Here is a 27,271-nt window from a genome sequence, read left to right on the forward strand (position 1 = left end):
ATCCCAAGTACCTACCTGCAGTCGTACTCCTCGTCATCGAACATTTCGAGGGGCAAGTAGTAATCGCGTCCTAAGTCCGACGCCTTCAAGCATTTATCCTCGAACAACTCCTCTAAGCGAAAGCTCTTATAAAATTGACGACGACGCTCAATTTCCGAATTACGATCCAGCATATCGAGGCCGATCTCGTATTTTATTTGCACCTTTGGTGCGAAGGTCTCCTCTGGAAATGACTTTTACAATGAAAATTCAGTTTAATATTTGAAAGTTGCTGTTTAAAATCCACGTTGATTTGAGCTAAGAAATTAAGTGAATTTATGCAATTTTCTATCTTTGATAACAGTGCCTAATGATCTTATTTAATGAAAATGAAAATTATCGCTATTTCTATTATTATGCCAAGTCTTGTATCATACATTTTAATTTGCATGAAATATTTGTTGAATAGAGGAGAAATTTCATTGCATGGCGAGCTCATTCATAACTACTTGAATTATAAATTGTTGTAAAACATGGCACAAATAATAATTAGCTACAAAGAAATTAAAAAAAAATTTGTTTTAAATATTTATTCAAATAAAATAAATAAAATAGTATTTTTACTTTATTTCAAATTGAAAAGGTATTAAAGTACAAATATTATAAAACAATTATTTATTTCATTAAAATTATAAGCTGATTATATACATAACTTTATGATATATATATATATATATATATATATATATATATATATGTATGTGTGTGTGTGTGTGTGTGTGTGTGTGTGTGTGTGTATAAATTCCATTCGATACTACTTATTTTATATTTCATTGAAAATTAAATAACTGTATAAAATACTAATCGATATTAGTGTATTCTAATGTACTTCTAGCAAAAAATATTAAATAACTTTTGAGTAAATAATGCATGAAGCTGAAAAATTAAATTAATCACACCTACACACCGATATTATTGTTTGTTCTTTTGGCTATATTCACTTAATCTTCGCTTACATGATATTTTTCAGAGGTTCGAATTTATCTATTGAATGACATATAAATTAATATGAATTGAAATGCGTAATTAAAATAATATATATAAGTACATAATTTAAAGTTGACAATATTTTTTCTTGATGGACTTTCGTTCTTCTTATACTTTTTTGAAAATGTATATAAATAGTTATTATTTTTATTCTGTAGATATTTCTTATCCTCTTTATTTTCCTCCTATCCTCTAATAATAATTAATTTATGCTTATTTTAATTAATAGTAATGAAAACATTTCTTGTGAAATATGTGAGTTTGCTTTTACTTTAAAATTTTTTAATTTTTCTATATTTTACAATATTAACTTTTACTAATTTGTATTCATAAAAAGATAATCAATAAGTAAACACCTAAAATGCATAAAAAAATATTTATAAATATATCTGATAAATACATCTTATAATTTAATATCCGTAAATGTAATATTCATTTTAAAATGCATATGCATTTTTTATCATGCAAAATTATTTAAATTATACTTATAGAAGTTATCCTCTTTCACTTAAGAATTCCGTGCAAACATTTTACAATAATATATTTCAAATGCTGAAATACAAGAATTAAAAATATTTATTCGACAAATTCGAAATTTAGCTAGATGAATTTATATTGCATTATTATAAAATCTGCACAGCACAAGATAATTTAAATATTAACATTTTGCTATTCATTTAAAGCTACTTAGTTCTTATTTTAAATCAAACTATGAAATTTTGGATAAACAACAGGTTTTAAAAAATGTTAAAAGAATTTTTAAATTATATTCCGTTTATAGACATATAAAAAGTATCGATAACAAAAATATATATTTAAAAATTTAGTTAAACAATATTAAAAGAAAATATATTAGAAAATCTTTTACAATATATATATATATATATGAAATTAACTATTTGAAATTAATTTGCTATTTAGTATAAATCATTTACAAAGTGCATTTATTAACATATTAGTTCATAACAAAGTTTTATTAACATTCCAATTTTATTTTTATAATATAATTGATAGCTTTCTATTCCACAACATTTATAATATAATTTTAACGATATAATCATATAGATATTATATAAAAATAATAATCTAATATTCTGTATTATTCTATTGAATTTTCATTTCTAAAATATAAGTAATAGTACTATAGCAATTTAATTCGTCTTACTTTAACTTTCAGCTTATCATACTTTCAGCGAATCAACACGTGAAAAGATGTGGTGCTAAATGAATATTGAAATTTTAAACAATTAGTAAAACCCGTTGTTATTTTACAATTTTCCAATACAAAAGAATTTTCTCGTTGAAAAATAATAACTATAGTATCAAAAAATAAACGATTATAATAAAGATGGAGCGCATGGCTATTTTATCTGCGTACTTTACTGAAATCAATTTTAGTGAAGCTATTATAGTACCATTATTCATTGTATGCCATTAAAAAAAAAAAAAAAAAAGGATACAGTACCGAGTAATTATTTTGCAATATGTTTTAGGCATATAATGTTTTTAATTTATATAAAATGTAGTGATGTATTTAAATTTTTAAATTTTTAAATTATCCGATAAAATATGTAGAATTTAAAGTTTTTTGTTTCAATACTTATGCACATAATATATTTTTAATGGTAAATAATTAATTATCACTCAAAAATGAAATTTTTTTCTATATTATAATGTAAATTGTAATAAGAAATGTAATAAATACTATTTATCTATACGTATCTTCAATACGTATTAAATATTAAATACATTATATATTAAATGTATACAAAAAATTACGTATTAAACATAATTTTAGATGAAAATAATATACTAGAAAATTATAGTATTTATTAATTTACACCAATCGAATTTCATTTTTCCTTTTGTATAATAACTGATTCGTACAATAGCCGAATCACAAATTCTAGTACGTAATATCAATGATGAAAATTTATAACATCATGCCTATTTAAATACATTATATATTAAATAAAATAATAGTAAAATACAACATTTCCATTGCTATTTGTTCTTTAGGATGTATTCTTTTGGAATTATATTATCTGTCCATCTGAACGTTTAAGTTTGAGGTTACGTACAATTGATGTTGTAGTGCTATCGAAAGTCCTCGAAGTTTGCATAATTTGTTCCGGCACTATTTTTACATCATTTCCTCCCGACATTGCTTGACTTTCTCCAGCTTCTTTATATTAAATTACGATACATTCGTTAGAGAATATAATTCATTTATTAAACGGCATAATACTTACTGATTATTGCGTCAGAATAATGGCTATAATTAGGGGATGAACTCTTGCTTTTAGTGCTTAATTCCTCATCAAACACTACGTTTACTTCATTATTAATCTAACAGATAATATAGTAACGAAATATTCAATATAGCTTTATATTTAATACAGCTTAACAGTAAATGTTAATGATAAACTAACTATTTTCATTTGTTTTTCGGATAAATGTAGATTATAGATTTTCTTTATAAGCATTTGAATATTAATATACATTTATAATCCGTTAATATGAAAATTGATTTTCAATTTGCAAAGGAGAGAAATACCAAATTAAAAAGTATTATATCACATATATTGATATTTATGAATGAATATTCAGAAATATTGAATTATGAGAAATATTTATAAAATATAATATGCAAATTTTAAATTGTACATTTGAAAAAAAAAAAGTCTTTATTTTTATTAAAATTTTTATTAATTATTTTTATAATTAAAATTATTATCAACACGAATGCGTTTATATTCTTATAAAAAATACTATATAAAAAACTATTATAAATTTCATTTGAATTTCTATTATTAAATTTCTTTATAATAATATAAGGTATATAAGATTATAAAATTTATAAAGATAAGTTAAAATATGTAAAAAAAAATTAATACTAAACCGACAGTTATTCAAGACCATTATTAAAGAATATTTTAAAAATACATAAAATTTATTGTAAATACATAACATATTTTGCAAAGAAACATATATATATATATATATATATATATATTAAATGTAAATATAGAAATTTTGATGAATTGGGAGCTAATTTTGAAATATGAAATTGTAGAAAATATGAAATATTATATAGAATAATGACAGATTTTTAATTTCTTTCACTACCTTTACATTGATTGAAATTAAAAAATACAGTTACAAAATTTCATGTATAGTATCCAAGCAAATATATTGATTCGCGATATTACACATTTTTATTAAGAACGACTGATGCACTGTATATCTTTATAAATACAAATTTCATTAGCTATATTTAACATTTGTATTTGAAAATTCTAAATAATTCTACAATGTTCAGATTTTAACACAATAAATTACTTTACTCAAATTATATTGTTAAAATCCATTTATATAGATACTATGTTAAATCAGATACGATTTTTCATAAAATTCATAAAATTATAAGAATTTTATGCAATAATTTGTTATCGGTTACTTAATAAGTAAAAATAACATATATTTCAAATTCAAATAATTTTAGTGAAAGATTGAATGAGTACAATTAAGCAAGAATTTCACGTGTACTGTAGACATTTAAGTACGAGTATTCTAAGTAATAATATTATTAATAAAAAATGTATATCAGATAAATAAGCGTCTTGTGAGAAAAAAATATAATTACTTCGATTTTGTTATTGTTAATTTCTGAAAACTAAGTGTCATATACTTTGATCGTAAATTTTTATATTCTTTTTGGAGTCTTTTTTTATTGCACACTTAGACATCTTATAATGTAATACACAATGATATAAAATTATATACTGCATACATAATATAATTATTATTGTATTAAACGATATTGTAATTTTCTTAGTATAAATCTAAGTGAATATTAATTCACCTAAATGAGCTTAATATGTTTCTTGATAGTATAATTCATAAAGAATATAATTATATAATAGATTTTTACACAATGCCATTATTGATTTAGACCCACAAGGAAAGAGTTGCTTGCGGGTCAAGGATATTGATAATATTCTAACAGATATTTTCTAACATTGGGCGGTGAAATGAACTCCGTCATTAAAAAGAAGTTGCATTATTTAAGAACAACAATGCTTATAAATTGAATTAACTTTATTATTCATTAAAGTAAATGGTTTTAAAGATTTTAAGAAGACATAGATTTTAAAGGAAATTTTTTTGAAAAAATCCGCTTTCTTATAATATTTTAACTGATAAAAATATAAAAATTTGATTTTCAAATAATTGAAGGCTTCCTTATTTAATATTGATAAACTCTTATTCAATAAATAATAACCAATTTAACGTATCCCTAATTTTTTATAAGATAAAATTTGTTAATAGTATATGCCTTGAGTGATATATGGTTAAATAAACTCGTAATATTTGTGAAAGATCGATCGTTTTGTTATGAAATAATTATTTATTTGTTTAAATTATTGATTATATTAAATATATATATATATATTAAAATTAAAGTTATGCATTTGGAGAGAATTTCCAATTGTAAAGCTAATATAACCGAATAATAGTGATGAATTTAAAGCTTATTTATTAAAACATAATATGAACGATTAAATCGCTTATCAAATGAATACCGAAATTAAAATCATATTTCATAAGGCAAAAAAGCTATTTAAGTGAACAAAATACACATTAAATTTTCTAAGAATATAAACCAAATTATTAGTGTAATAGATTGCACTTTTTATTCCATATAGTTATAATAAAATAATATGAGATTTTATTTAAAAAATTCATAATTAAATTACATTATAATATAACAAGTATAATTTGTAGTTGCGTTGTATTGCTCTTCATATATTGCGAATTAAATACTTACAAAAACTCATATAAATTATATACTGGAAGATAAGAACAAGTGATATTTATTTATCAAATATATTAATAATTGACAATAATTTTAATATTCTATAATTATGTTCGACTTTATTGGAATTGTATTATTTAAGAATACTTGCGTGAATTTATGAAATTTTATTCAATTACATTTTCTGAAGACAAATCTTAAATTAATTCTTAATTATTCAAAAATTTTATATTACAAAAAGTAAAATTAACCTTTAAATTCATATAAGATATAGTTTCTATTGATGAAAATAATATAACGATAAATATTCTTAAATATTAAAAAAGAAATATTTTTCTTATGTACTTTATGTAAAGATGATATTTAAATAAACTAAACAATATTACAAATTACTTAAATAAATTACGAATATATTGATATGAAATACACTCGCGTCGCACACGCGCGCGCCCACATATTTATAATAATTAACAAAAATTTTGTATGAGATGATAGTTTAAAATATTTTTGTATTCTAAGTTAAGTAACAATAACATTATACTAATGAAAAACCATTAGGGAGCCGAAGGAATTCACGTCACTAAACATATTTAGGGAGAATGTGCCAAATTTTCTTTGTTAGAACGTCTATTTCACTTTGTAAAAGGTTCGATAAAATGAACTTTGAAGCATTGAACGTCTAAAAGTTAGTATTCTTGTATGGAAGCAGCCCACACCTATCAAAACACACATAAGATTGTGTTCGTGTCATCATCGGTTACGACTTGGAAGTCCTATTTTCGAGTCTTCCAAGTTTCTGCCTTTATCCCACGTGTACGACTATCATAAATAGTACACTCTCGCAGTGCCTTTCAACGCAAACTGTCGAAACAACGGGGATTGGCATTCACATTTAGCCAAAGTCCTCATATCCGACATAATCCACAAGATATATTTATATATGAAGTGTGTAAAAATACATTATACGAGTATAATATAAATATCTGTACACATTATTGCAAGAGTTTGAATTTAACAGATTGTACGGGTCTGACTAATTTCTAGTTATATAATATAAATCCTAATTATTTATATATATATATGTATATATGTATTTGTATTAAAACAAATACAATGCGTTAGAGAAATATGTTTCCAAATTTCTTAAAATAGCATATTGATAAGTTTTTTTTACATTAAACTTGGCCTTATTATTGGATACTAACAGAAATTGATTAAGCTGGAATATAACTGAAATAGTTAAAAATATTTATATCAATTCTATAAGTTCGTATAATAATAATTAAAAAAATTATTATGCTTAAACCCGTAAGAACCGAAATAAATATAATTTAATTACAAGTTACGTGATATTTGGCTAATGAAAAGTATTGATTTCATTCATAAATTACATTATGATGTTTTAAATCGTAAATCTGTTGGTTCGTTTTACACATCTTTTAATTTATTCCTATCAAAGAAAAAATATGCTTTTATTATTTTACCTGATTTTTATTATTATCTTTCATCGTTTATTATTCAATAAACGCTTCTTAATTCGCTTTAAAATAATTAAAACGCTTTTTGCCAATAATTTCCAAAAAAGAAAGATTTTTAGATAATTAATAAATGTGGTAATTAGAACAAATGTAATATATTTTTAAAGCCTTTTAACTTATTTATTAAAAAATCTATTTTATCGTCAATTGTAATTGTTCCTTTAATTCGTACTCCATAGAACAAATTTTTTTTATACCTATTATTATATACCTATATTAAAAAATATAATGTTTTTAAGTATAAAATTATTTTCTTAAAATATTGCATCATATCGATAAGCCATGATTTATTTCTAAAAGCATTTAAAACAATAATTTTGAATCCATAAAATAATTTTAATATCAACTTTTTATTTTAATATAGAATTACCATTTCTTAAAATTCTTATAAAAAATTGTTTGGACATTTGACTGATATTTAGAAATATTTATGAAATATACATTAAATTAAAATAATTCCTAGTTCTATGATATGCGTATACTTATTATTGTTAAATAGTGTCTTTTTAGAATGACGGTATAGAAAAAGGATATATGATTATAGAAAAATGGGCTAACTCGTGATAAATTATTGAATAAGTATTTTATAATTGTAAATAATTTTCTTAATACTTTATTTATCCATTAAAAACTAATACCTATTGTAAATAGGTACTGTTACTCTATACTCGCATTAATTTTAGAAAAAATTTTATACAACATCATCTATAATTAATCATTATCTATATAATCTATTTTACTCTATAATTAAGCTACTATGTCATTCTACCATATATATAGAAAATTTTTTATTTTAATGATTAACGAAATATACATTGTACATGTATAGATAATTATTTACATACAATTTAGGTTATTATCGCTATTCCTACAAAATACACTTATCAATAGAAAGAGCCTTTACTTTCAATCGTTAAGACCTAACTAACGTAACAACATTTCGTTAACTTTATACGAATCGATTATCCACCGAAAGTTAGGCAGAAGTAAGGATCATGATATAAATAAAAAAATCTTGTGTGCGCAAAAGAAATATGTCTCGTATATTCGAGTTGGGATGTGCGCCAAAAGTCGGCTTCGCGTTTGATAAATAAGCAATAAGAATAAGCGGCAACGTACGACAGCGAAATAAGAAAGAAAAGAAAGTGGAGAGACATATTATCCTTGACGCGTGCGCTGTTTTACACACCTGGACATTTACGCGTACTAAGAGAATGAAGGGAAAAGTAGAAAGAAGAATGGAAAAAGATACCGAGACAATATTTTTTCTCGCTTGAATCGATCTTATCCTCACCCAGACGCTCAAGGAAGAAAGTAAAATCCTCGTACATCAACACGCGATTGATTGTCGGACTGCGTTTTCGGTTTATCCGTAAACTTTCTTGAAAATCCAGTGAGCCATTCCACGTGGCACTTCGCTATATACCTTCTCTTTCTGACTTTCCACTTCGTTCCTTTGATATTGACTTTCCTCGCCCATCTAGCCTCTTATTTTGAATTGGTATTTATGGGTTTCTTTTACAATTTAAGAGGATCAACCTTACCCATTAAAATTAAATTGTAACTTTACTTTATATTTTATAGTGATTCGAAAATGTTAAAGAGAGTAATTGAGCGAACGTTAAACTCTATATTCATTTATTATGTTTGCAGTAACCTGTACACTATATCATCCCCAATGAGATTTATAAATTACAATTTTTCCCCATAAAAAGTAAGGCTATAGTTTACACTCGGATGAAGCATAAAAAGTTATCAAAATTTTCATTTTCCATTACATTTTAATTAATTGTTTTATCAAATTGTTTGTATGGGAATATATAGACATTTATGTTTCTTTGAATTTTCGCATGGTTTTTTTTCTTCAGAATTATAGGCTTTGTATAAAATATTACGTTAATTTTGTATAGCCTTCGTATTTTTCTTTCATCCATTCACTTGCAATTATTACTTTCCCTTTACTTTTACAAAAATAAAAAATCTGGATTAACTGTATTATAGAGCACAAATTTTATTATTTTTTTTTTTTTATATTTTGTATTTATAATCCAAGTCTACCGACAAACATAATTTACGCAAAACATAGAACAATTTTATATTTATTTATGTTATAATTATTAGCTTCTTTGTTACTCATTTATAAGTATTTGATCAACATGTTATTTGCAACATAGTTGTTTTATCAAAGGTATTAACATAAAAATATAAATATTAATCATACTTTCGTAATTAGAACGTTTAAATGCAATAAATTTATTATATAAATACATATCATTCTTATGTACATTTAAATTTCATATATTTATCTAAATACATGAATAGCTTATAAATATACAAACTTTTATAACATGCAAATATCCTAAGGTAAAATCTATATAAAATTTCTATTAAAATAATCAAACTTTTCGCCCTCCTGTAATATAATAGGATGTTAGAGAATTGTTGTAAACGGAATTAAGGGAGAAAAGTTTTATAGCGTATAATTAAGGATGTCACTGTTTTAGAGTAAAAACAACAGCATTTAAGTAGACTGAAGGGCAGTATTATATATTAAAAACATGTGAGCACATAAACTTTATGCTTTTCTTATTTGTGACGAAAAAAAAGAAAAAATATATGGCCTCCAACAATATTAAAAGTTAAATCAAGCCAAACCGATTTCGATGAGAGCTGTATCCTGTCAAGCGCCCTTTCGGGACTATTCATATCCGATTAAAATTCGACTGCAAAAAAATTGCTATTTTATCTCTTTTTGATTTCCCTGAAGTATTGGCTGTGACGTTTCGTGCATTAGTCTTAAAGAGTCTCATTCAATTAATTATTTTGATAAAATTATTTGAAGGTTCAATTGTTGTTTGATAAGTGGTCAAGAAGTGAGTTTCAATGAGAGTAACATCTTATTGAAGTCAATGTATGTGTAATTTCACTTGTGCAGATAATACTTTACCTGCATACAATTAAATGCTTAAACATTAAAATACGTACTTTACTGTTTAAATTTGAAAAATTTGCAACACTGAAATAGTTGAGTATTAAAGATTTAATTGTAATGAGTTTTAAAAATAATTTACCTACCAGTCAATATGTTACCAGGCATCGTTACATATCCGTCAGGATATCTACTTGCAGGCGCTACGGAAAGTTTTGAGAGATCTGTTATTGTAGTTACGTAATTAATTTACAAACTAAATTCATTTACAATTCAACATAATAATAGATTAAAGAATTGTCAATGTGCTCTAACTAAGTTGTTTAGCATTTTTTTTTTTCATAATTGGCATCAAAATTAGTTTTACAAAAATAAAATTGAAATTATCATGAATATATAGAATTAAAACTTTTACTGTATATAATAACTTCGATGCTTCATAAATTACAACTATATTTTATAGTTTTTTTTTTTTAATATGCAATAATTTGTTCAATAAAGCAACAACATTCTAATCTTTAATTTCAAATTACTATTTTTGAGATGATATCACGATAATACGTACAGACAAACATATGCAGATATACACGCGCGCACACACACACACTATGCACAAACACACATATGTGTATTGTAGAATATTTAAATAGTGCATGTTTCAAAAGTTATATTTTAAACTATTTTATTACGCGGTTAGTATAAAATTATATTGACACTATATGAGATTAAAGTAAACACATTACTAGTTTTTTATATATTTAAAAACTATTGAATATATTTTTTTAAATGGTATTTTTCAATAGTATATTTCATATTGTAATTTTTTTTGCTTATATCTGACTGTTCAAGGAAAAATTCATATTTCTTCGAATCATAAAAGCTCTATATTTTATACTATTTCAGAAGTGAAAACTCTTTGGCCCACAATACAACGTAATGCGAAGAAATTTTTTAATAGTTTTAAAGTACAATAGTTATACGTATTTAAAGTATAATAGTTATACGTAATATAAAAATAAATATTCACCTGATTTATTATTTATTTATAGGATAATATACATTACAATTCGATATTTATCAACAAATTTTTCTAGTTACTATAAAGTTATCAAATTAATCATATTATTATATCTTATTATACCTTATTTCAAACACCAATCCATTGATAATGAAATAATAATTGTAGAGATGTTTAAAACATGTATGTAACAAAAACAAATGTTCACGTTAACTATGTTAGTTATTTATAATCGTATATATTCATATGGATAAATTTTAAATTATAAAACTATAATAGTTTTATAACGGAATTTAATTTTCCACAGTCTGTATATTAAGGAATATATATATTTTTTTTTATGCTAGTTTATGGGCGTCTTATATTACATATTATTTTATAATTTTCTAACCTTATGAAACTTGGTATACATTACAATATATTAAAAACAAAGAAAATATAATTTAATATACAATTTATTTTAAGTAAAGTAAAACATAAATTTATTTTATGAAAACTAAAATATAGAAACTACCGATAAGTGAAGTAATTGAATCGTCGGTACGTAGATTGCTAATTTTCTCAAATTTTGATAGAAAAACTAGTGTATTTTATAGTAAGGTAAAGTGAATAAGTACGCTTTCCATAAACAAATTAGAGAACAAGTAAGTTTAATTTTCTAAATGCATGTTAACTATAATGTAATTTGAACAATTTGTAGTGTAAATTTTTATTGATATTGAGACAAACCTGATATTACATAGTTGACAATTCACTTATAATGTATAAAAATTCAACTTTTCTTAAAATATGTTAAAATATCTAAAAACTTTAGTCATCACTTGATAAAATAAGAATATCAATAGTTTTACATCCATAGATTTACAATTTATCTCATTGTAATAATTACGACTAATTGTTAACTATTTTGAATATTTTTCGCAATTTAAAATTGATTTATATGCAATTATATGAAAATAAAGCTGAAAAAAACTTTCTAATTTTCATATCAAATGTCGATCAATATCGAAGATGTTTACAGTAAAACTTCCTATATGTACATGCAAGAAATATTTCATTTAATTCAGATTAATTTAGACTAATCAACTTTATTAAAAATCATATAAAACATTATATCAATAATACATATTAAAAAATAATTAACATAAGTAATTTTTATAATTCATAGCCATTTAAATAATTTGATTGCGTATATAGAAATCTGTTTTATAGCCATACAATATTATTAGAAATTTAAACGATAAAATTATACAAATTCTTTATTTATCATTATACTAGAAAATTAAATTATTAAAAAAAAAAAAATGTAATTTTCTGAAAAACTACTTATTTAATGGAATTTTAAATAATTTAAAATATCGAAATATATAGTACATTAAATAATAATTATTAAAATAATATTCAAATAAAATTAATATTTTCATATATGAGCATCGTAAGAAAACAGACATATTTGTCATGCTGACAAGATTTTATAAAATTTATTTATACATCATATCGTGTATACGTTAAAATTGTATGCAAGTTATTTTAACAAAAATATTAAAATAAATTATAATAGTACATGGTATACATTCTATGAATATAAACTTTAATATTTTAATTTGATGAAATAAACGGGCTAAAGAAAGTTACGCCCATTGTAATAAAATCATTATTATTATTAAAATTTAAAAGGAAAAAGAAATAGAATTAAATTAAAAGAAGAAAGCTATTAATGTTCTAAAAAAGTACTTATAATATTGTCTTATGATAATCGAATGCCTTAATTACTGTAGAAATCTGTTAAAATAATAATTGCCCGTATATTAATTGGTAACGAATATTGCAACGAATATTATATATAGTTTTGTTCATAAATTTCTTTCAAAAACAATATATTCAATTTTATTTTTGATTATAGTATTTTCTGTTAAACGAATGTGCAAAAATATTTATACTTATTTATATTCAAACACATATATAATATTTGTTATTTACATATTTGTTCATAGTATCAGCGCTCATTTGTTTAGTTTATCTAGAGAAGACGATACTTCAAAAAAATTAAATGCAGTGTAGTCATATTTATGACCTTTTACATCTCTGTTATTGGCATTAATCTTTTACGATAGTGTTTATATATTTATTACGGAAAATAAAAAAATGATTTTAATTTTTGGTATAATATTATTAATTGTTATATTTATTATTAGATATATTAAAGCAATAACAAAAATGTTAATATATCAAATATTTAATACATTATAATGATCATTGATGGAAAAGGAAGAAGAAAATTAATAAAATACATTTAATTACAGATTAATTTGTGTAGAATATGTGTATTTTTTTTATAGCATATCGTTTTTAAATAGCGCAAAGAATGAATGTTTATTTCAAATTAACTATTAGCCCCTCTAGATAAATTATTAAAGTAGATTTTTAATATTACATTTTATTGCCAAAAGTTTTTATTACAATATAAATTTTTATATAACTATATTAATGATAATAATGTACTTGCTATTGTATAATCAAAATAGAATTGAAATATTTAGTGATTCAATTCAAATTCTTTAAACTAATAAAAGTATAGAATTTTTAATAGAAATTTTATAGCATTAATTAATCAGAATTTCATAGAAACTGAAACTTAACAATACTTTAAATGATTAGTATTGGTATTATTAATATGTATATTTTCAATACTATAGCATATTAATGTAAAGTAAAACTTCAAAAACAAAACTTAAGCCATAAGATGTAAAATATTATCCTATACAAGAGATATTCAAGTATCATTCAAAGAAGCTGAATTACTTTTTAAAGTATACATATCTGCGAATTTAAAGCATTTGAAGAGATTTATTAAAAAAATCTATTTTCACTCAATCTTCAGAATTTAAATTGGCAATTTATTAAATTTACTGGTAGTTTTTCAATTTATTGTATTATTTCTAAAAATATTTACAAAAATGCATTTCAAGGATAGTTCAATATATATATATATATATATATATATATACATTTATAATATGTATTGAAATTAATATTTAAAAATTTTTGGTAATTAGAATTGTAATAGTACTGAAAAAAAATTATATTATAATTTATTATTATTAATTACCTTTGATACAATATCAAAAATATTTATACTACAAGAAATAGTGAATTATAACTTCAATTGAATTATCTATCTGTATAAAGCTATTAATGATATATTAAGTGTTAAGATTCTTCTTTATGTTTACATAATTATTAAGATAATTTTAAGCCATTATGTTTAGATATTTAAAGGGAACAAGAAAATTTTGCAAGTTCTTTTATTTTTGATAGGATAATTAAATATGAAATAAAATGAGTTCGTATGGAAAATTAACGCCTAATAATACATATTTTCAACAAACGCATTTTACAACAAAATATTTAAACTAAATTGTAATCAATACTTTTATTCATTTCCAATTACTTAATAAAAAACAATTAATCCTTAAGAACACCGCTAAGAACAATTATTATATACTTTTAGGAGAGTTAAAAAATACTATTGGAAATTATGCCTATGATCATTGTAATAAATATCTTTTAAAAATTCTAGAAACATTGTAAAGCATTCGACCCACACCTTTTATAACTAGTTAAATATTTTTCATGGCATCAATTTTTTCATTCGAATAATCAACTTAATTTATTTATTTGATGAAAATTATTTCAAATTTATATCGTATATTAAATGAATTATCGAGTAATGCAATATTCTTATTCATAAATAATAAGCTAATAATGTGATTTCAATAGGAAATCGTAATTCAAAGTGAGAATTATAATATTTAAATGATAATTATAATATTAAATACTAAACAATGGAATACATAAAAAATATTTATACGTATATTAAGAATTTATTTCAGAACATCAGCTGAAATTAAAAGTAGGTATAATCATTTACCACTGGACTTTAATTTTCTTCGTACATATAAATATAAAATTATAGTTTATTTATAACATGCATCTATTTAATAAATAACTTAACTTTAAATAATAATGTTGTATGTGTATTACATCATGTATATAGTTTTTATTTTTGTAACGTATTACTTGTGCTTATATCGTTAATATTTTTATTTTATATACATATAAATAAAGAAAGATCCATGAACTAATCAAAGTTTAACGTACACAGTTAGGATAAGACCATTTTTAATGTTATAAGACCGAGTAACTGAACGAAGTAATACGCCAGAAAAAGCTTAGTATGCTGGTCGCGTACTATTTCAAACTCTAACTGCTCATCTTCGGCACGACAACTCATCAAAATTTCTGCAATCTCCATTACACAATCACGTAGATTCTAAATTTGCCCTCTAAATTATAAATGCACCTCACATCTATTACACTGGCAAACATACATTAAATATATATATATATTTTTTTTTAATAAAATCATATGATAGGTCTCTTATTTTGACTGTGATTATCTATTTTTCTATAAATGTATAAAGCATTACAAGCTAATTTATATTAAAATAAGGTTATAATAGCTTGAAATTTTTTTAAATCTGATAACTTTATAAATAATGTGTATTATACTGCGAAACTTATGGATCAGATTAGTTTATGTAATAAATAAAGCTTGTAATGCTTTTTTTAGTTCACATTATTGTATACACTACATATATATATATATATATATATATATATATACGATATATATACGATATATATAGGGATAAAAAATAATAATAGTAAGTAAAATGAATAGGAATTTTTATGTTGAAGTTTATAGTCGAGTGATCTAATTGCAGCATAGTGTGAAAAATTTTCTATAAATACAAAAGATACATGATTTTATCAATATTATATATGAGAAAAACCACATATATAATGGAAAAATAAATGGAAAGATAAATTGAATAGTTTCATAGTTTTGCATATCAAAGGGAAACTTCAATCGTTAGATGAAAGTGATTGAAAAACATTCGCAAATGAATGAAAGCTAAATGCGCACGATAATCTCGAGGGTGAAGGAAGAATTGACCGTAATTAACAAAAAGTAGAGCACTACCACGTAAGAACTATGTTTATGGACATTATCTTAGTAAAGCAATATTCATGATAAATAACGTTATTTTGTTAATTATATTAATATTATAATTACGTTCATCGGACGGACTCCCTTACTTTGTACAATATTGTGGTGATAACGTTACGAGACAATAAAATTGTCGCACGTGAATTGCATGAATTTTAAATAAACTGAAATATTTTTTTTATTATTCAATATTCAATAGTGTAATAAACATCATATTATAACAAGGATTCATCATTGAAAACTAAAGTATCAATAATAGGCTGAGAAAACCGAAAATCGGATTGGTAAAAACTGGATATCCTAATCCTTTATGTATTTATAATAAAACAACAAAAGAGCCGAAGACAATGTATACATCGACAGATTTGTATGAACATTATTCAAGTAAAGTGATGATATCTCCGTTGGGTTCTTGTTGCGTGAAAATTTCTGATGGCGAATCGAGCTTTCCTATAATCTTCAATCTTAAAAAAATAAGGAGAGATAGGAAAAAATCAAGATTACATGTTTTTGTACTTTCGTACAAGTATACAAAAGAATGATTAATTACAAGCTTCAAATACTTTTAATGATATTCATTGTGGATAATGGGGAAAATGGGAGAGAGAAACAACAATGACAACAACAATAATAACAAAAACAAAAACAACAACAACAACAACAACAACAACAACAACAACAACAACAACGATAACGATATAGCTCTTTATTTAGAATTTTATGTAAAAAACTAAAGCTTATAGAGTTAAATAAAAGTTCAAAAGTAAATAAGAATAAAAAATAAAATAAGGGATGAATGTAAGAAAAGAATCAATTGTGAAACATATATATCCGAACTCATTGAAATCTCGATACATATATTTTCGAAATAAATCTATTCTATATTATTGAACTAATATAATATTGTTTAATAACTAAAATATAAAATAAAAATTAATTGTATTACAAGTAAAGCATAAATATAAAAAATATTTTATTATAACTCATGATATCTATCGATATATTCAGAATGTAAATATTATAATTTTGTCGTTAACATTGACAAAAATAACTGTAGGCTTAACCGAAGAAAAAATATGTCTTTCAGCGACTCTACCAGCAACTATGTATCACTCTAACAAAAAACAATGGCCACAATATTTCAAATTTTCTAAACGTCATATGGCGACTACTGCTGGAAACAAAATATTCCTTTTTTCAGGACTTATCGTTTTTTTATTTCTTTTCCCTCACTTACTTTACGCAATATTTATTTATTTTTTTTTTTTTTTTTGAACTACGTTCAACCATATATTGTTCATTAATTATTATTTTTATTATTATTTTTATTTTGCGCCGTATTGCTGGGACAGGATTTTTTTTTAATACTATTAGCCCAATCGAGCAGTAGTCCTAATTTTAGTTTTCCTTTCATTAGTCTCTTTGACCTTCACAACAAGATGACGTGTACATCTTTTGTACTACCCTTGATATTAAGTATCATCCCGACGCGTAATGACCTGACAACTACAAAAAGCTTTTTTCGGAGGGAATATCGATAAATCATTTACTTAAATTTAAATTAGACTTGATTTGAAAAATTAAAAATTAAATTTTATAACTGCTGTTATTCTCTTATCTCAAAATTTCTCATTTGATTAGAAGGCAAAGCTTTTAACCTCATCACATTTTATAATGGAAAATATCTTTAAAAATCTAATATATATAATATTATCCAAACTGTCACATTAAATAATTAAAAATTATTATTATTATTATTATTATTATTATTACTATTATTATTAAATTATGTGATTGACTTAGTGTTAAAGAAAAGCGTCTCGACTAAATTGAAAGTAAAACTTTGGTATATTTAATGACAATAGTAGAAGGTCGGGAGGCTTCACTATCAATATAATATTGTTTTTCATCACTATTTTTCATTTCGATTATTAAAATGCAATTATCCATATTTTTCAATACATCTACATCGCGCATTTACAACGCTGCCTCTGGGATAAGCGTAGTCGGCGTGTCTAATTGACATTCGTAGTTTGTCTTATCTTTTTCAATACAAAAGATTAAATGTTGACCTTACCGAACTAACAAACTCACAGAGTTACGTACGTCTACTTCTGAGTAGGAACTCGCTTTTAAGTTCACTGATACCAAAAATGTCAATCGTTGCAACTGACGAGCCACGATACTGTATCTCTTATACCTTTCCGCCGGTCAATTTCAAGGGGGTAAGCACACATCCGGTCTTCTTCGGCATATCCAAGAAACACATATTTACAATAGCCTTGTTAATAAATTTCAAGTATCTCGTTTGAATTTCGGCACAGGTATTCCTTATATAAATAGTTCAAACTCTCTAACTCGAACGGTCGAATAGACAGAGACATATTTTACGTATGAAGGGTGAATAGTGCTTGAACTCATTCAACGTGCAAACTTCCTACCATCCTGAGTCGTCTAGACTGCGTAATTCGCGAGGGTGGCAGAGGATCGACGACCGATTCAAGCATCACGAATAATACGCAAGAGTTTACAGCCGGAAATACTATACATTCACTAAAGACTTACATAAAACTATTCGTCTATGTATTATTTTCATACGCGTTAAAACAACACAAACAACGATTAACTTTTTGTTAAATTTATTATTACTCCTCTATATTGCTGTCCAAAATCAAAAAATATTTAGGCACGCGTATTTTTAACCTTAACTAAAATAATAATCTCATTTAAATAATTAAGCGGAAAACTTAAATCTATTTTAACTGACCCATATACACACACACGCGCGCGCGCGCGCACGCTCGCACACGCACGCACACACATATAATCTCATGGATATTCCAATGCGTAAACTTTTATAATATTATATACCGCTAATTATGTTTATACTTTTTATTAAAATATTTTCTTACTTCATTTTTTCATCAAGTTCATATTATAATACAAAATTTTAATCCAGAATTAAAACGATTAAAATCTTTTATAATATTATTAAATAGAAGGTCGTTATAAATCGTCGAACATAAATTATTTACAATAACAATAAAATATAATACAGTGCCCTTGGTTAAGTCTAGATTTCAGTGAATGCATCATGTATGATTAAATATGTATTAATCAATATTATATTTAAACATCAGCCATAATACTGCAATAGATATAAAATTGATAATATATATATATATATATATATATATATTCAACCAATAAATTATTAATATTATTTTAACATTTAAATAAAATTTAATATATACCACTTGAGTTTAATTACAATAATATGTATTTATTTATTTTTTAGATAATTTAGCTTTATAAAATAGTATGGTATAAAATATATATAATTCCTGTATTTTTAATTTTCCAATATATAGAATATAATTAAATGCATTTCAAATCTTCTACTAATTTTATTGCATAAAATAGAAAAATCATAATAAATCTAATTATGGTGTCATAATTGAAATTGGAGGCTTATGTCAGCCATTTTTCGTTCACTATTTTTCATACATAAATTTGTCGAGCTTTTCAGTTCAAAATTTGAACTGATATTTTTTCAGATTTTTTTTTTTCAGAAACAATTTTTCAGAATTTAGTTAAAATAAAAATTTGTTCTTTAATTTCAATTATTTGTAAAATAGGAAAAATATGTACTTTAAAGAAAATAGAATAACTTTCAATGTATATTTGATTGAATAGTTGATTTTAATGTAACTATGCAATAAAATGGAAAATTAATTATTCAATCTATACGTGGATAGGATTACAATGAACAGTTTTTAAGAATTTCTTTGAAATTTATATATATATATATATATATATATATAAAATTATTTTCTATATAAAAAAATTAATACATATATATAAGTTTATTTTCAAATTTTTAACAATAGTCCTCTTAATAATAATTCTCTAAAAGGAACATAGTTCCGTTTTCATTTAAATTCAGATAAATTTGACAAATAACTCCTTAAATATATAAAGTAAACTTGTATACTTGTGAAATCTGTTCTTAGTATCAATTTAATTCATTTGGAAATACATAGTTAATTTCTGAGTGTTAAGCAATTTACTTTCCTGTAAGTATGGTGACCTGATTTTATTTATAATTAAATTTAAAGGAATAGACAGATTGAATATAATGTAATTCTTGTTCGTCTTCGCTTTTCTTGTTACTTACGAGACTTCGAGAATATAAAAAAATTTTCTAATTTTTTTAATGAATATTTTTACATTTTAGTTAATAATTTTACATGCAATAAAATAAAATTTGTAGCATTTATCATATTTGAAATTTATCTTAAATAAATAGTATTTTAATAGGTATTACAAATTCATTTATTCCTCATAATTAACAAATAAGTAAGTTTTTGTAAAGGTAATTATATCATAATGATTATGAAAGTTTTCAATGATTATTCAATGATATAATGATTTCTACTACGACAAACATTATTTTTCATTATATATTTACATTTTAACAATTTATTCGTATATTATATATCAAGTATTTAACACAAAACTGCATTTTTCTTTTTCACCTTCATTTGTTCTGAATAATTGATTTTGTAAAATATTTAGATGTGTTCGTCGTATGCAACAGTATTGAAAATTCTACTGAGGCCATTAAAAAACAAAAGCTTTTTAAAATTGTATATCATCGATATCTCTATCTCATTGATTGCATTTAAGAAATTATTTTTTTAAATTCACGAATAATATAGTATTAAAATGTTTTTTATGCGTCTGTCAGTCAGTCTGTCTGTCTGTCTGTCTGTCTGTCTGTCTCTCTCTCTCTCTCTCTCTCTCTCTCTCTCTCTCTGTGTGTGTGTGCGTGCGTGCGTGCGTACGCGTGCGAAATTTAAATACGGAAATATTGAAAAAAATTGTCAAAGTGTAATTTGATGGTGATGTAATCGTGTAAATATCATTCGGTGTAGTTACGCTCGTTTTAATTGATCAAGCGGCATAAGTCAATTTTAAAAAATTAACTGAGTTTTACAATAAGGTAAGCTTGAAAAAAAAGATACGTATATGCATAATATTTTAATTAGTCCATATTATAAACTGTATCATTATCTAGCAAATAATTAATCTTCATATTTACATATTATTTTATTAATAATTATTTATTAGAAATGTATAGAAATTAAATGGCCTAGGAGATTTTTAAATTATTTTTAGAATTAATTACAGTGGATTTCCTTAGATCAAGTATGAAAATAAGAGTCATCTATAAAAGAACATAATAGGAAGTTAATAAAGAGAAAGCAATAGTTGCTTGAGGGAGTCATGGTAGATTAATATCGATATTATATATAAATATCTTCTAAAAGTTAATAATTAGTATGTTATCTAATGATTATTCGAACGTTTAAGAATCTATTTTCATTCTTGTCTGAGTACATAACGTATTTCAATATTTCGTTTTAACCGAATTGGTGCTGCAAACTTTACAAAAGTGTAATTACTAATATTTCTATATAGAATTGTTTTACAAAATACGTATTTATAAAATCTTTAATCTGAATTTCACTTTTAACTGAATTTAGAAATAAAAATTTCAGTTTTATTTAATATGTGTTTTTGTAAAATTTAAAAATTTTGTAATTTTAATCTGATTAAAAAATTTTAATAATATCTTAAGTCGTTTGAATATTGTAAAGGCAATATAAACCATTGAATATTATCAATTTTTTGCCGTGTCTGAGAAGGAAATAAACCAGATAAGATTAGTATTTTTAATTCTAAAGGATCACTGAATAAAAAGTTAATTAACACAATTATAAAAATAAATCAATGGTACTATACAGTAATTTGTAAAAGTGTAGCTCTTTTAGCTTAAAGAACAAGTTGAAAAGTATCGAGCAACTATAAACTTTTCTTTTACCTTTCTATTATACTATATTTTTATGAAACTAATAAATGATATTATTCCAATATAATGGAGATTTTAAAAGTCATATATTTCTTTTCGACGTTTAACATAACGATTAAAATGATTAATCACTAATTATTATAGAAGTCGTTGGATAAAATACAGTATATGTTTCCGTCTTCTGAATAATGGATAAATTACAATGAATTTCTTCACCTTCTTCTCACAAGATGGGAAAGAAACATTTGAATATTTTTAAAATTATCTATTCTTATATTACTTTTAATTAATCCATATAAGTTCATATCAATGACTAATATTACATTTAGAATTTTATAAATTGTTTATATATGATGAAAAGTGAAAATTTTAAAGATTATTGAAAGATTTAACGTTGAATTTTAAATTGTAAGAACATAGAAACTATTTATTAAGTACTTATAAATCAAAATTTTATGTAAAAAAAATTTGTCGAAAGAATATTTTAACAATAATAATATCATAGATAAAACATTGAATTTAATAATATTTATTTATAAGAAAAATATTTTTTAGCATGAGAATAATGCTAAATATATAAAAAATATATTAGTCTGTGAAATGAAATATGTCACATATGTGATATGTATACTAAATGAAAAAATTTTAAGCTTTCTATGATTGGGCAAGTACGTTTTAAGCATATTAAATAATTTTTGTGATCGTTTAAGAAACAGAAATTAAATTAAATTGTAACTAATGCATATATCGAACACATAGTCTTAATAAAAACTAATTCAATTAAAAGGTAATTATTACTGATTAATAATTAATCAATGCTTTTTAAGAAGACGGTATATAGAAATATTTATTATGTTTATAAAACATTCATTATATCATTTACAAAAAATAGATAAGACTAGTTTGTCGGCATATTGAAGTTGTTAATGTTAAATAAATAGCAAATAGGTAATGTAAATACAAATTTTTCGTATCAAATCTTTTCGATTTTTGCACAAATAATATGTTTTTAAGAACAGTTTCGATAAAATGGAATAATATCGAAGCAAAAAAGTAGTAGAAACTCAATGCAGCGTATCTGAATATTCATTTTCTAATTATCATTTAATAGTATAATGATTTTTTAATTTAAAAATATCACATTTATGAATAAATTCTGAAATTTTATATACATCATTAATCATGAAATTTTTTGTTTTGCATTCGTATTGATAAAAAACATTCTGCTATTGAGAAAGATGCTTCACAAAACCATATTAAGTATTCGAATTATCCAGTATTTCTTTTATTTATGAAACTACAATGACTTAATAATTGTATTTCTAAGTTCTAATATCTAAGCACTCGATATTAAATACTTTAATTGGAATTTTAAAGTTAATTACAATATCTTTATTATAATATGAACAAAGAGATTATGGAATAAGGATTTCAATACCTAAATTTCTAATATCTTCTTGCAATTTAACAAAAAATTTATTCAGCAATGTAATTATAAAAATATTCGCTACAATTATGAATTCAGAAGAGGAATATTTGTACATAATTTGACTGCTAATCAATTTTTTTCTTACTTTAAATTTTTTATAATTTTTTGCACTTTTTTTCTTTAATTAAGGTCAGTTTTAGCACATATTTCTAGTTATTAATGAACTTATTATTATCGACGAAGGCTTGATTACGCATAATTCAAATGCATAATATTCCAGTATTATATTTAATATTTTTAGTCAAGTAACTTTTATTTATTATAATACTTAATAGTATACAACGAAATGAGAAAAAAGAGAGTTAATGCTTTACATTTTTAAATATGGCCGAGCAGATGTAAAAATATGTTACCTTGACGCAAATTATATTCCATCGATCCCTACTTTTTACATTAGTTCAATACCGATTTTCTACTAATAATTATGTCAATGTAGATAACGGTCTCATCGACATAAAAGCGGTGTGGAGCAAAGAGGATAGAGGTGTCGTGTACTGAAGGGAAGGATTCGAGCTGTCCGACCAAAAGAGGATATTAGATGCACAGTTAGATACGCGCACATTATGTAGGAATCGGGGATGGTCGACACAGACGTGGTGCTGAAGGAGGAGGAGGAGGAGAAGTAGAAGGAAGAGGTGGAGGAGCAATCGATTGCATCGGGAGGTGTATGGCACGCAAAGTGCGCAACTGCCGGAATGTAGGGGGAGGTGCGAAACGTCGGCGGGTAAAGAAGGGACTGATTAAAGCATCAGCTGGTAAGTGGATAGCGTCAATAACTGGTGGCGCGCATGTCACTCGGAACGTTCTAGGAACGTGGACTGGTCGAAGTACTCGTCGGATCGGCTCGATCCGCTGTTACACGAGCTGTTCGCGCCAGTGTCGCAGCTCGAGTTTCGGAGTGCGAAAGGAGGATTGTTGGGCGGCCAACCGACCTGAGGGTTAATGCTGCGTCTAAGGATAACGGCGCACTAGGGAACGCGGGGCTCGCTCGGATCCCCGTAGCTGCCCACCCCTAGACAGCCGACGAAGAAAAGCGTCTTCGCTGGCCGGGGGGGGGGAGATAATGTTGCCGTCGGACGCGCGTCGTGTCGTCGTTGCAGCGCGGCGGCAGCAGCAGCAGCAACGACAACAACAACAACAACAGCAACAGCAACAACAGCACGAACAACGAGAAGTCGACGTCGCCCCCTCGTCGCCGGCGTTCTCGTGAGGCCCCCCGGTGACGACCCCGGCGGTGCAGCTGCGCGTCGTCCGCGTGGGGAAGGAAGCGAGCGAGCGCGCCGGGCCCTCGCCATGATGATGTTGGACTCGACGAGGGGAGCAGCAGCGCGGATCGCCTCGCGCTAGTGCCGTGTGCCGCCTCGTCTTATTATTATTATTATTATTATTATTATTATTATTATTATTACTATTATTATTATTAATACTATTAATAATATTACAAAAACTACTACCACTACCACTACCACTATTACTACTACTACTACTACTACTACTACTACTACTACTACTACTACTACTACTGCTACTACTACTGCTACTACTACTACTATTAATACCACTTCTACTACTACTACACTACTACTACAACTGCTATCACAATTACTATTACCACTGCTATTATTACTACTACCCCTACTACCACTACTACCATCACTACTGCTACCACTACAACTACTATCTCTACTAATAATACTACTATAACACCCCTACCAATACCATTACCACTACCACCACCACTGCCAATACCAATTCCAATTCTAATTCCAATACTACTACCAATATCATTAACACTTCTATTGCCATTACCACTATCACTATCGCTACCACTACCACTACCAATACCGTTACAATTCTACTGCACAACTAGCACTACCACCACTATTAGATTTATTGTTATTGTCACTATCATCATTACTACTCCTACTATTGATACTACTACCACTAGAAACACTACCACTACTACTATTACCACTACTATCACTACTTACTACTACTACCAATTATTGGCATTGTTGCCATTATTATTATTTATTTATTATTATTATTATTATTATTATTATTATTATTATCATTATCATTATTATCGTCATCATCTTCATTGTCATCATCATAAGCATCATCATCATCGTCAACATCATTATTGTTACTCTTATTATTCTCGTTTGCTCGCCTTTTGTTGTGCGCCCTTCCGTGCCCGCGGCTACATATATTTATATATATGTGTGTGTGTGCGCGCGCGCGCGACCCTGTGTGAGCGCGTTCGTGTACAGGCGCCGCCGAGGAAGAGGAGGATCCTCGGACACTGTCGACGGCGGTGCTCTGGCCCGCGAAATCAGCCAAACTGGATAGGCTACCCGAGTACCTCCGCGATACCGTCGACTGGTTTATGGGGTGAGCAATTCATTAACTGATTTTTTTTAATACAATTTTCATTTTCAGCGGCTTTTCTCTTGTCTCCCTCCCCCAACACACACACACACACACACACGCACACGCATACACACACACACAAACGCAAACACACAAACTCGTTAAATTACGCGTCCACGCATATGCACACTTCCCTCTTCGGAGCCCTAACCTCATCCACCTTCCGCCGTACTTCCCGCCCCACCCCATAGTTGAATCGCAATCTCAACCACAACCCCCCTCCCCCCTGTCTCTCTAGCCCCCCCCCACACTCTCTCTCTCTCTCTCTCGTTCAAATCCCACGGGCTCCCCGCGATCTCAAAGCCCGGCGGCTCGTCCTCTTAAAAAACGCCTAGCCGTCCTCGTTCCTTGTCACTCCTTTTTTGCGCGCCAGCCAACATTTTCCTATTTATTTCGGCTGCGAGAGACCCGTGCGTAGCTGCCTTCTCACGCAGAAGAGATTATCAACGTCGCGCATTATTAACCTTATTTCCTCGGTGGACACTTTGTTCTCAATGTCCCTTCTCACCAAACTGTAGCGACAGCCCCGTCCGGGCTTACGGCGCATTGATCGCCGAGGGGACATTTGCCTGCGGTGCCACGGTTCTGTTATTTTTTCTCCTATTACTTGTCTCAGCCACGCCATCGTCTCATCGTAGCCTTGTAGTCTGCTTCCTATTCTTGCCGTTTGCCACTCGATCCGCGCGTCGCGTGCGATTATTTTCGGCGTAGCGATTGCGTAACGTAACCGAGACCGCGTGGAGCCTCGCGATCGGAGAAAGCGCCGATTAACCTAATCTCGGCAATTGCCATTGGGATTTGTCGCGTTGTCAGGACCCTCCGTCATGAGAAGGCCACTAGTGCAAGCGAAAATCGGATCTCGATAAGACGCTGAAGCTTCGACGGATAACTGCGGAAGTGTCAAGCGAGTCGCTGTAAACAGGTCAAGCACGTCCGTAATATGAAGCCGTTTTCTCACCGGCGCATTAATTCCTGCGCTTTTTGCACCAGGGTATTACGCCGTGGTCGGCCGTCGCCGATAACGACATAACGACACCGCGGCCTAAGGTGGTGGTGAAGGTGGAGGAGGA

At 26.2% G+C, this 27,271-nt stretch overlaps 2 protein-coding genes across 2 annotated transcripts in view; one reads left to right on the forward strand and one right to left on the reverse strand.

Moving 5' to 3' along the window:
• The window catches only part of LOC105365143 (dynein heavy chain 1, axonemal), a 124,357-nt gene extending 97,531 nt beyond the window's left edge, over window positions 1-26,826 (reverse strand). Inside the window, 3 exon segments of the mRNA XM_011503238.1 lie at window positions 16-233; window positions 25,420-25,603; window positions 26,666-26,826. Coding sequence (XP_011501540.1) covers window positions 16-233; window positions 25,420-25,603; window positions 26,666-26,826 — 563 coding nt within the window.
• The window catches only part of Mob2 (MOB kinase activator 2), a 16,141-nt gene continuing 14,723 nt past the window's right edge, over window positions 25,854-27,271 (forward strand). Inside the window, exon 1 of the mRNA XM_011503152.1 lies at window positions 25,854-26,162. The gene's annotated coding sequence lies outside the window, so the exon portion shown is untranslated. The remainder of the gene's footprint in view (window positions 26,163-27,271) is intronic.

The sequence above is a fragment of the Ceratosolen solmsi genome, unplaced genomic scaffold (assembly GCF_000503995.2).
Source record: "Ceratosolen solmsi marchali unplaced genomic scaffold, CerSol_1.0 scaffold45, whole genome shotgun sequence".
Classification (NCBI taxonomy): domain Eukaryota; kingdom Metazoa; phylum Arthropoda; class Insecta; order Hymenoptera; family Agaonidae; genus Ceratosolen; species Ceratosolen solmsi.